At 41.7% G+C, this 12,243-nt stretch overlaps 1 protein-coding gene across 10 annotated transcripts in view; it reads left to right on the forward strand.

Annotated features, from left to right (window-relative positions):
* Positions 1 to 11,061, forward strand: part of NRG1 (neuregulin 1) — a 1,032,964-nt gene extending 1,021,903 nt beyond the window's left edge. For 8 of the 10 annotated variants that reach the window (XM_032618343.1, XM_032618349.1, XM_032618347.1 and 5 more), the window contains 4 exons: positions 921 to 1,047; positions 3,484 to 3,614; positions 4,424 to 4,630; positions 7,356 to 11,061. In XM_032618343.1, the coding sequence (XP_032474234.1) occupies positions 921 to 1,047; positions 3,484 to 3,614; positions 4,424 to 4,630; positions 7,356 to 8,007 (1,117 nt within the window). In that variant the 3' untranslated portion in view covers positions 8,008 to 11,061. Of the gene's footprint in view, positions 1 to 920; positions 1,048 to 3,483; positions 3,615 to 4,423; positions 4,631 to 6,810; positions 6,953 to 7,355 lie in introns of all 10 variants that reach the window. The other 2 variants (XM_032618351.1, XM_032618352.1) reach the window with 1 other exon arrangement.
* Positions 11,062 to 12,243: the final 1,182 nt, after the last annotated feature.

Genomic DNA, 12,243 nt, shown 5'->3' on the forward strand with positions numbered 1-12,243 from the left:
TTTGTTGGTCCTTTAAAAGCTGGGTTCATGTTAACAAATACAATTACCGTTTGACATGAATTCTTTTCATTTTTCTTTCATACATAGAACTCCTGCTTCAAGGCTGAAATAATGTTATTAACAGCTTTGTTTTATTTTGTCACTTCATCATATAAAATCTTGAGCCAAAACTAGTCATGGGACTAATATTACGATCCAAGTTGAGGAACAAAGACAATATGCTCTTATGGTATAAAAGTAAGGGCATGGATGGCATTTTCTCAATGTCCCAGGATTTAGTGTGTTGCCAGAATTGAGCAAGCGATAGAGATAAATAAGCCTTCACGGAATCCCCCTTATGAGTCTTATTATATTCGATCTGAATACGTGAATATTCATTCCCTAGTTACAGAAAGAAGTGGTAATAGAGTAGGATCATATTATAATTGTGCCAAAATCTACCGGCAAAATAAGTACGTATCTTCACTCACGTACAGTTCCATACATACACACACTATGTGTGATGCACAGATTAAACACTAACTGCATTTTCTTGAAAGACACACAGACAGGCAAAACTATAAATGAAATCAACCTTGTCAGTTGCATAGCATGAATTGTTACCTATGACCATCCCTAAGACTTAGGCAAAGATGGACTGATTAGGAAAGTTGGGGTATTCGCCAGCTCTCAACTTGACTTCTTTTTTTTTTTTTATCTCTCAGCAGTCCAGTTCAATTTCTGTAAGAATCCCATGCAGCTTCTTAAATCTACTGGCTAAGAATAGGTGATTCCCCTCCTGAGATGAAGTGGCACTGCCTCCCTCCTCCGCCCTCCCTCCCAAGCCACTGCCTTGAGTTGTGTGTTGGTAGAAGAAAGAATTGACTGTACTGAAAAATGTAAATAATAGAAAAAATAAATGCTCCTTTTTTCCTATCCAGGAAGCAACGGAAAAAGCTTCATGACCGGCTTCGGCAGAGTCTTCGCTCTGAACGAAACAACATGGTGAACATAGCCAACGGGCCCCATCACCCCAATCCACCCCCCGAGAACGTGCAGCTGGTGAATGTATGTTGACTCTGGCCAGTGGAAAAGCTCAGCATCTCTCCTCTGTTCAGGCACCTTGAAGTTTATTTTCTAAAGCTCTTAGGCTCTTAGCTGCTGCCATTAATCACCAGGGCTTCCAGGAATCCAAGGTTTCGCCAAGAGAAAATAACGGGAACGTTTTTTGAAGTGGATTTGGTGACTGTAAAACAAGCACGTTTCCTCTTATAAAGTGCTCATTAAGGAATTGGAATAACCATGTTGGGTTTGTTCTGTAGGGAAACCATAACCAGAAGAAAGAGCAGAAAAAAAAAAAAAAGAAAGAAAGAAAAATAATAAAATCCATGATAGAAGAATCAGAAGGAAATGTTTTGTTTTTTTTTATACTTTGAAATGAAGGCTGCTTCAGTCTATAACTGATTAGCCCTGATAACTGAACTAGAGGCTCTAGAGTCATTTATTTTTTTATTAGACTCATTTGCCCGGTGCCTGATGATTTACTGATTCTGATTAACAAAGGGAGACATTAGGGCATGAAAAGGTCAAGGCCATTACCAACCTTGCTTCTCAGTAGCCAAACCAGAAGAATTTAATACTTTCCAACTCTTTCTACATGATGCCAAACCGTCCAGAGGAAATACATCCTTCATCATTGGAAGATCTATTTTTTAAATTTATGGAGCATTCAGCTTTTAAATATAATGAAGTCATCAAATATTAGATTCTGAGAGTCTTTACATAGTTTTTTTTTTTACAGATAAGGGCCAGGGCAGAGCTGGACTCAGCTCTCCTGGCTTCTGGAGTTCTACCTTCCTACTCTGCCATCATTCTTCCTGTTTTCTCCATTCCCCTCTGATGTCTGGCTTTTTATGGGCAAAGCTGGAAGATTATATTGCAGTACCATTTTCTATCCTATAGTCAAAGATGGGTTTTGTGTGGAGCAAATATATCAGAGACCCAAGTTCAGGGTTGCTGGAGGTTCAACCACCGGCAAGTCTTGTAGGAAAGACCCACAGGAGACTGTTAGGTGCTGATAAATTAACATACTGGCTGCGTTCCTCCCCCTACCAGTATGTTCATTGGAATGTTCCGCACAGTTGCTAGATTCATTCACTACTGACACACCTATAATCTGTCACTTTATATAACACATAGGAGGCAGAATGACTGCCTGGATTCCAATTATGGCTCAAGCTATGTCACTGTGAGCTTTAACTTTTCTAAACCCTGTTTCTTCATCATAAAAATAAAACCTACTTCAAAAAGTTCTTGCGGGCATTAAAAAGATAATCCATATAAAACACTTAGCCCAGTGGCATCTAGTGAGGGTTGTATCATTTTTAAACATGATTTTCATTAGATTCACTGAGCTTACATTGCCTTCCAAGGCGCAAGAGTCATTTGGTACGCAGACTAAAAATAGACCGTTACATATGACAGTGCCATCTCTCTTTTCCTTAAAGCAAAGATCCACATGGAATAACCTTTCCGTGGTTAAGAGAACCAGCCATAATTTCAAGCATAATTCAAGTTGCAGTTTTTTTTTTTTTTTTTTGGTTTCCATGAATATATCAGGTTCTTTTAGAGCCCATAACCCATCAGATGATAAACTGCCCTATTTCATCTAAGACTATTCCTATCCGTGTCTTTACCCGTTATTTAACTCCATTTGGTGTAAATACTAACAGTGTTTAAAAGGCAATTTAAAAAAAAAATTAAAAAAAAAAAAATTAAAAAAAAAAAAAAGGCAATTTAAAGATGTCCCTCTCTCACCAATAAAAGGCGGTAAGAGCTACTGTGATTTGGTGGTGAAAATAAAGTAGAATCTACTTGCACTAAATGTAAGGCCCTCTATTATATGGTTTGTCAAGATGTGTAACCTTGACAACTGTTGTTAAGTCTTTCAAATCTCTCAGTAGCCCTGTTAGTCTTACCACTGACAAGTTAAAAATTTCAACCATATCATTAGGGCACCACGGGCGCTGAGAAATTAAAAGAGAAAGATAGATTCAAAACAGAGGTTTTTTTCATTCTTCTAGTGACTTGAAATTTGAAACGAGACAAACCATCTCTGTTCTTTTGTTGCACTCAAATATCTGTTCGTCGTTTTTGATTTGCAACAACTATTACAAAAATAAGTATTGGGCAGACTTTTGTATTGAATTCTAGTCATGTTATCAATTGGAAACGAAAGAGAAGAAATAGGTCTGTTTCTGATAAAACGTAGTCGTGACTGCAGAACCTACATTGCGCGCGTATCCAAAGAGCAATCCATCAACTCCATTTACCTAATTTAAAGACTACAGTAGCTGGGATAGGTTTTGTCGTCTGGCCACTGGAAAAACAGAATTTATTACGAAGCATGTGTATTAGAAGTAGAGATTTTTGTGTGTGTGCATGTGACATTGTTAGCATTTTGACTTCCCTAAATCTTCAAGTTGTGCCTCTTTGTTTATCCAGCAATACGTATCTAAAAATGTCATCTCCAGCGAGCATATTGTCGAGAGAGAGGCGGAGACGTCTTTTTCCACCAGTCACTACACTTCGACAGCTCATCACTCCACTACTGTCACCCAGACTCCCAGTCACAGGTATGAGAATAAAAAATCGCATGGCATTTCTCTAAGAACGAATCTTTACACATTGTCTTTTGCTCTCACTGCCTACAAAAGGGACAGGAGGTACTTATGAGGCAGTGAGGTACAGTAGAACGTATGGCTTGGGACAAAAACAGACTTTGGACGTCAAACTGGCTCTGCCGCTTAATTGCTGTTTGAATCTGAGCCTCAATTTTTCCGTTAGCAGAGTAAGGGGAAACGATACCTACCTTATAGGATCGATGTCCCTTATTTTAGAGATCGTCTTTTCTCATGCCTGACCATTCACAGAATTACTACACTGGGAAGAGTTTGTCTCAGATGCCATACAATACTTAGAAGTTGACTTCTTCCAGTGGTTGGATTGCCCTGGGATATGCACATGAGAACTGGCTAAATAGCTGAACCCTAAATTCTCACATGCTCTGGTGCTATCCGAATGCGTGCTACCAAGGGTAGCACTACACTTCCAAGTGAGGCCCATGAGACAAGTGCTTCCTTAATCTAAGACACTCAAGAACAGAGAGACTAAGAATACTTAGTACGAAATGGCATCTGGTAAATGTGTGTTGAATGGGTGAACACATGAATAAAGTGTACCCTTGCAAAGCCAGTCTAAATCAAGATCCTGTCGGTAGCAAGCAACTTTATAAACAATTCTATTCTGAGACAAGTCATATCGTAGTGAACTACTGATGCACCAGTCATTCGCAAGACTTGTCGGATCACTTCCTTTCATTTCCATGTGTGCCTATAATTAAAAATCTCTCTCTCTCTCTATGCCTCTCACATTTCCTCTGTAGCTGGAGCAACGGACACACTGAAAGCATCATTTCAGAAAGCCACTCTGTCATCGTGATGTCATCTGTAGAAAACAGTAGGCACAGCAGCCCTACTGGGGGCCCAAGAGGACGTCTTAATGGCTTGGGAGGCCCTCGCGAGTGTAACAGCTTCCTCAGGCATGCCAGAGAAACCCCTGACTCCTACCGAGATTCTCCTCATAGTGAAAGGTAAAACTGAAGGGCAAAGCTACTACAGAGGAGAGAGCACCCCAGTAAGAGGACCTGCGGTCCCACCTAAGGAACCCACTCTAATGAGAATAAGGGGCGGCAGATGCCTGGTCTAGGAGTGCTTCTGGTTGACGAAGCCATCTTTGGGTTTGACTGAACTCACTGCTCGCGAGCTTCTCGCATCATCCCCGTGGCTGACAGGCAACAGACTCCTAAAGAGCTGGAATGATTCGATGTGGAAGGTGCAGCAAACTCGGAGTTCCTAGCTCTGACCTTAGGCTCAGACCCTCGGGGCTGGGGGGGGGGGGAGGGGATGTCTCCGTTTCCTCAATTGTACCTTGAGAGCAGAATGCTGGCCTCAGTGATCGATCAGGACCCTTCTAGAATTCTAAGTGGCCAGTTATCCAAACTCTGGTCGAGCTGGACTCCCGGTCGCACGTGTTAACTCTTCCTTACCTTCCAGCCTCACTTAAGTCAAATCAAGGGCTGTGTCATTGCTGACGGTTGTAGGGACGGCTGGCATCCCTCCAGATAGTATCTCTTTATGGCATTCCAACAAGGGATGACTCAATAAGTCTCTCGTATGTTTCACCTCGCAGTCTTCGCGGTAGGTTTCCAAGGCAGATACTGCCTTTGACGTGGCCCTTATTCCAGAATGTGTTGGCTTTCTTCTGGGGCTGTGGGGTTGGGTCAGGGGGGCAGTCACAGCAAAGGTAAAATAAAGATCAGAGCGAAGTAAGCTGAAAGCGACGCTCAATAAGAATACTGAATTCATAGATTCTCCGGATCCATTTTCACCTAAACTGGGGGAGAAAGTTATACCCAACCAGCATTCCTAGCCCATCAGTAAGCTGTTACTTATTTGTTTTCAAATCCAGCGGGGTTTTTGTCTGTTGGTTTGTTGACTTTACTGTCTTCTCAGTCTAATCTCTGACCACTTACTAAAAGGTTTACACCATGCCGAAGTGATACTTACTTGGTTTTCATGGGTGGAGATAATTTTGATATACCCTTCCACTCATGCACTGGGAACTAATTACCTCAAAGGAGACCGGTTTGGAGGCTGCAGGTCATATAGAGCCTGCTGATTACTTTTTTTCAAAAGCCTTTACCCCCAAATAGTATTTCAGAGTTTTATGGAATTAGTGGTTGCTCTGTAACTCATCTGTGAAAAAGCAGACATGGTCCAAAACTGGTTTAAAACATTAGTCTTAAATTCATGTAATTATATCTTTATGTATGAAGTCTGTCCTAATTCAGTCCTTTTAGAAACCTGAAAAAGAGTTTAGGGATAAATTCTGTCTTCGTCACTACATGTGATATTTGTCTTTAAAGTTTGACATTTCCCTGCTTCCTTTCATACCCCAGATATTAGCTAGGACTGCAAGATATACCTGAACCTAGGCATCATGGAGGGAAAAGACGAGTCACTTTTATGGGTTGATTGGATTTGAATTAGCATTTCTCAGAGCGCTTAATTTAGGTATCCCCGAAACAAAAGGTCTGGAGACTTGATCCCCAAATATTTCCATCTCTAGACACCTTCCCATTTTAGACACAGCCAGATCTCACTTCCATATGACTCAGAATCATGGCTGATAAGCACAAGAGTTAATAGGTTTCTTGTTCCTGTTAGCTAGAGTTCAGAAGATGCTGTCCTGTGTCATCACAGGTCATGTCAAATTAGACTCTGCAAATGCCAATGTGAAGAAAAGAGTCCTTTAGTGCTACGCATTGGTGACATTTTTATCCAAGCTGAGAAATGTGACTCTGAATAAGCCGCATCTTTCTCAGTGCCACATCAGGTCTTCTTGTTCTGGGGGAAGAAACCACGATATGGTAAAAACAGTGCACTCAGTGTCTTGACAGCTAGATTCACTGAGCATGATCAGATGTAACATGACATAAGGCGACACGGCACAGCCCAGTCTTGAGCAGTCACAGAAGATAAGCCAGAGACGCATACAGCGGTGGGCTTTGGAAGAGAGGTAGACCAGAGACTGGACGTAACTGTGAAGCCCAAAATAAGTTACCTTTGAAATGTCATGGTCACTGGGATGGAGAGTTGCAAATTGAATGTTAAGAAGTAACATTTCATGGAAAAGTTAAAAAAGCACATAAATGTGTTACACTGTTATCAGGAATAAATCTAAGTTACTATGCTCTTTTTTTTTCATAAGACATAACCTTATAGCTGAGCTAAGGAGAAACAAGGCCCACAGATCCAAATGCATGCAGATCCAGCTTTCCGAAACTCATCTTAGAGCTTCTTCCATTCCCCATTTGGGCTTCATTCTCTAAGACCCCTTGGCCTTTGGGAAGGTATAGTATTTAAGTAATACTTCTTTCCCTTCCAAATCCCTGAGCCTTGGTCCTGATAAACTGAGAGGTTTCCAGGACCCGGCGCCCTCTTGTCTTAACTCACGTGCTTTTATTAAAATTCATGACGAGATCGAAAACCTCAAACGCTTTGATGAGCTAGGCAATTTAGCTGATCTTTGCATGCACTCCTGTGAGGAGACTCTTGGCTACCTAATTTGAGATTCCAAGGGTGCTGAATGTCCTAGTGTAAAAACCGAGAAGTGTACGATGAATAGAAATTCTCTGAGGATGACATCTGATGATAATATTGTGAACGATGCCCCCTGACCCCACCCCACCCCCCACCCCTGCTCTACGGCTCTCATTCTACCACACTTATGCGGGGTATTCTCTGCTCACACAGGTATGTATCAGCAATGACCACCCCGGCTCGTATGTCACCTGTAGATTTCCACACGCCAAGCTCCCCCAAATCGCCCCCTTCGGAAATGTCTCCACCCGTGTCCAGCACGACGGTGTCCATGCCCTCCATGGCAGTCAGTCCCTTCGTGGAAGAAGAGAGACCCCTGCTTCTTGTGACACCGCCATGGCTGCGGGAGAGGGATGTCCAGCACGTTCAGCAGTTCAGCTCCTTCCACTGCAACCCCGCGCACGAGAGCCGCAGCCCACCCCCTAGCCCCTTGAGGATAGTGGAGGATGAAGAGTATGAAACGACCCAGGAGTATGAACTGACTCAAGAGTCGGTTAAGAAACTCACCAACAGCCGGCGGGCTAAAAGAACCAAGCCCAATGGTCATATTGCCCACAGATTGGAAATGGACAGCAACACAAGCGCTGAGAGCAGTAACTCAGAGAGTGAAACAGAGGATGAAAGAGTAGGAGAAGATACACCTTTCCTGGGCATACAGAACCCACTGGCAGCCAATGTTGAGGCAGCCCCTGCCTTCCACCTGGCTGACAGCAGGACTAACCCAGCAGGCCGCTTCTCTCCGCAGGAAGAATTGCAGGCCAGGCTGTCCGGTGTAATCGCTAACCAAGACCCTATTGCTGTATAAAACCGAAATAAACCCATAGATTCACCTGTAAAACTTTATTTTATATAATAAAGTATTCCACCTTAAATTAAACAATTTATTTTATTTTAGCAGTCCTGCAAATAGAAAACAGGAAAAAAAATCTTTTATAAATTAAATATATGTATGTACAAATGTGTTATGTGCCATATGTAGCAATTTTTTACAGTATTTCCAAACGAGAAAGATATCAATGGTGCCTTTATGTTATGTTATGTCGAGAGCAAGTTTTGTACTGTTCCTGTGATTGCTTTCTCACAGTATTTCAGCAAACCCTCTCCCACCCCCGCAAATTCCGTTTTTGCTGGCTTCTTGTGCATTGCATTATGACGTTGACTCGATGTATGATTTACAGGATTTGCAACTGTCCCTCTGTCTGCTTCAAGTAGTACTCAATCAGTACGTCTTGTAATGGCACATCCATCCAAATACTCCCCTTCTGTATGAAATATTCTTTTGCTTTCAGTATATGAAATGAGTTGTGTCTACGACTCTGCCAGCCAAAGGTCTGCTTCACTGAGCTCTGAGATAATAGTAGATCCAGCAGCGTTTTACGGTTAATTACAGCAGGAAACTGCATTAAGTCATGTTAAATATTAGGAAGAAAGTAATATTGTGATTTTTTTTTTTTTTCAAAAACGGTATGATTCATCAGAAGACAGCTTGCTTGACAAAAGGAGCTACCATTTACTTTATTTTGATTGGTTTTTTTTCTCGGCCAAAAAAAAAACCCAAGTTTTCGGGATAGCAAAGAAAAGGGGTTCTGGCTACCGATCAGGGTAAAACCCAACCCCTAAGTCGAGGACTCGGTTTCACTTTCTCTCTCTGGGGGAATGATACAGCGGCTCATCTAGCTGAAGAGCAAACCATGGCTGAAAAAGGTGCAATCGTTCCTGACTTGTGTTTTTTCACTGATTTTGGAGCTAGTGACCGGTTGTGTCTTCTTGGCTCAAGGACAGATATATTATGGCACAAATACCCCAGCTTCAACAGCACACTCAGCAATTTGTCTGAAATACCTTCTAGAGTGAAATGTGCCTGCTGTATATACTGGTGACGTCATCGTAGGGAAATCCTTCTTAGACTGTCTAGAGGAGTGAATATATAGAAGACACGGGGGAGAGCAGCTGTGTGACCTGGTTAGTAATTTTTAAGTTTTTTGACCATTCCTTTGTCCTCATTATGTTCCTCTCATTTTTCAATGTTGCCTTGATTCAGTCATAACTATGCATGAACATTTTTGTCAGGAATGGCCAGTGTGCACGTGATTTGTGATTAGTAAGAACCTCCTACGAGTGATGACTCATCAGGAAATGGCAATAGTCTTGGAAAGATTGCACCTTTCCTTGCAGAAATGACTCCCACCTGTGTGCTAACCTCTCTGTTTACAGCTGTATCACCCGTTTTCCCCCTTTCTTACTTTTTTGCTTTACTGTCACAAAAACAGGATTAAGATGGGTCTATACTTTGCACGTTCACTCGGGATTGCCAATCCAAGGAAAGCCTATAGGTAGAAACATTTGAAATAACTGCTAATCCAGGAAAATAAGAGAATTAAAAAAAAAAAAATCACAGCCCCATTTCTGTCAGATTGGGCTGGAGCTTTACTTAGGTTCCAAGTGGCCTCCTAGGAGCCATGGAACAAAATGGGGAACAGGTTAGCAGGGGGTTCAAAATACCAGACATGAAGTCAAGGAGAGTGACTCTTCTTGTTTGCAGGTGAACTGAATCTATTTCTTCACCAAATCTCTATGTTAAAATTAAAGGGAAGAAGTGACATGCAAGGAGATCTTAAAAGAAAAATGCAGGCTGAGCATGAGTCATGTCATTAAGCTCCTAAGTGTTTCTACAATCCACAGAGACACCTGTCTACAGGTCCTTGAAGTTACTCTTAGTATTTGGTATCCCAAGCGTCCTTCATGGTTCCATGCCACTTTCTCCGTGCTCAGCGGTATCTTCATGTGCTTGTCCACCTCTCCTAAGGAGGCCCCTGACAACTCTCCAGGTTGCACTGATTTCCCAATTCTGTAGAATCAGTTAAGCTCATGGCAGGGGAGAGAAAGCAGTCAAGCAGTGAAGAGATTCTCTAAATTACTCTAATATTGCATTTGAAGACCTTGACTCATTCTTAGTCTATTTCAATTTTTAAGAAGTCCCACTGTAATTAAAACTCTAAAATTTCTGTTTCAAACTCTTCAGGCATTTGGAGTCCCATTCTGGAGAATTTCCGGAATAAATAAAATCTTCTGTTGAGAGCAATGAACAACATTTTCCTCAGTATGAAAAATCACTGTAAATTTTCAGGTTGCAAAAACAGATGAAAATTGAGAGGAAATTTTCTTTCCAACTGGTTCTGGTCACTCACCGAGGTGGCGTATCTGTTGGGACAGGCTCTCTGTCCATAGAATGAGAGGTTCCCTTGATAGGAAAGGTCAGCTGACTCCTCGGGGCTACCTGCTGTGGCCCCCGGATTTGGGTTCACAGAGGCATCTCCAGGATGTTTAAATGCCACCATCCCTGTTTATAAACTCAGGAGTGCAGTGGCAATCCAAAGGAGTGTGAACCTACGTTACCCGCATACGGGAAACTTTTGTGGGTCTTCAGGTAGCAGAAATTGCCCAGAAGTTTGACGGCGACGTTGTTTCCTGGGTCTGAAATCATATCCCGCTGAGAAATGTGGAGTGGAGCATAGTATATGAAAAACTCCTTTTTCTCACTCCAGATTCCTTTACTACCCTACTCTCCTTCCTTGCCTGGTAGGACTTTTGTTCTTGAGAGTACCTAGACAGTCTCGTGCTTTCTACAAAATGGCACTCTGCCTGGGTATTTATGAATGTGTCCCAAAGAGCAACATGCCGTATCTTCCTTATTTAAGTGCGACTGTCTTGATATAGTTAGAGTTTATCCAGGGTCATTTGCTCAGTAACTTTTTTTTTTGGCCCGGGGTTGAAAGGTGCATGGCTCACATTGGTGAAAATAAGGAAGACCTAGTTTTATCTTTTAGTTCTGGCTGCTTCCCACCAGCCACAAAGATTTCTATCTACAAAGACCCATGAAACACTGCAGAGAGATGCAGTCAAAAGGAAACGGCCACATATCACAAGTTCTATTATATATTCTTTTGTAAATACACATTGTACATTACTTGGATGTTTCCCTAAATCATTTACTGTCTTTATGAGTTCATGTCAGTTTTTTTTTTACTCTCTCAACTTACTATGTAACATTGTAAATAACATAATGTCCTTTATTATTTATATTTAAACAAACACCTAACATAGAGTTGTTTTCATATAAGTTTAAGATAAATGTCAAAAATATATGTTTTTTGGTTTTCCTTTGCTTTAAAATTATGTATCTTTTCCTTTCTCTTTTTGTTTTTAAAGAATAATTTATTGTTCAGGAGAAAGAATGTATATGTAATTGAAACTATTTGAAGAATGCACATTTGAAGGCCGTGAGGTACTGATAAACTAAAGAATTTATTATCCAACATACTAAGCAATAAGCAATTGTGATTTATTTAAAAAGTTTTGTTCATTTTCCATGGAAGACAATACTGCAATAAAAATGCTACTCTGTGGAGATCTGGGAGTGTGGGTCAACAGACAAGTTGTCCAGTCTGTTGGACCAGCACCTTGCCTTTTACTGTGACGGTTTTGCTAATGTAGGACTGTGTTTGATGGATCCCATGATCATCTTGTCTGTCCGTTGCTTTTGCCCCCCTGCCAATTCTTGAATCATCTTCTGCCTGTCGAGTCTGCCTACTACTGTGTACCTTGTTGAAGGAGTCCCAACCAAGCAATATGACACTTTCTTTCCCCCAGTTCCCCCGGCCCCTACAACACAAGAACATATCAGAGAGGCTATCGTGATCGACTGGGTCCCGCTTGTTACCATGCTCTGTACAGACAGCAAGTAACTTCTTCAGACTCATGGCAATGTCAGTGTGGAGGCCCACTCGGTCATGAAAGGGAAACTTGTTACCGTGGTCCAGGGAGTCTGGTGGCCACCATGGCCTAAAGGCACCCAGTCAGGACCAGGCCCTGCTAAGCTCTCCTAGAGCTTTAGTAAACGTATTTTCTCCATCAGGTCCATGATTTGTCAATTCACAGTTTTAAGAGAAAATAAGGCTTCATTGGGTTCTTTCCTCCTCATTCTATCAGTAAAGCAAACTCAGTGTCCATCCTACTGCTCAGGGAAGGGCCTATGCATGAG

Source organism: Phocoena sinus, chromosome 21, assembly GCF_008692025.1.
Source record: "Phocoena sinus isolate mPhoSin1 chromosome 21, mPhoSin1.pri, whole genome shotgun sequence".
Lineage (NCBI taxonomy): Eukaryota > Metazoa > Chordata > Mammalia > Artiodactyla > Phocoenidae > Phocoena > Phocoena sinus.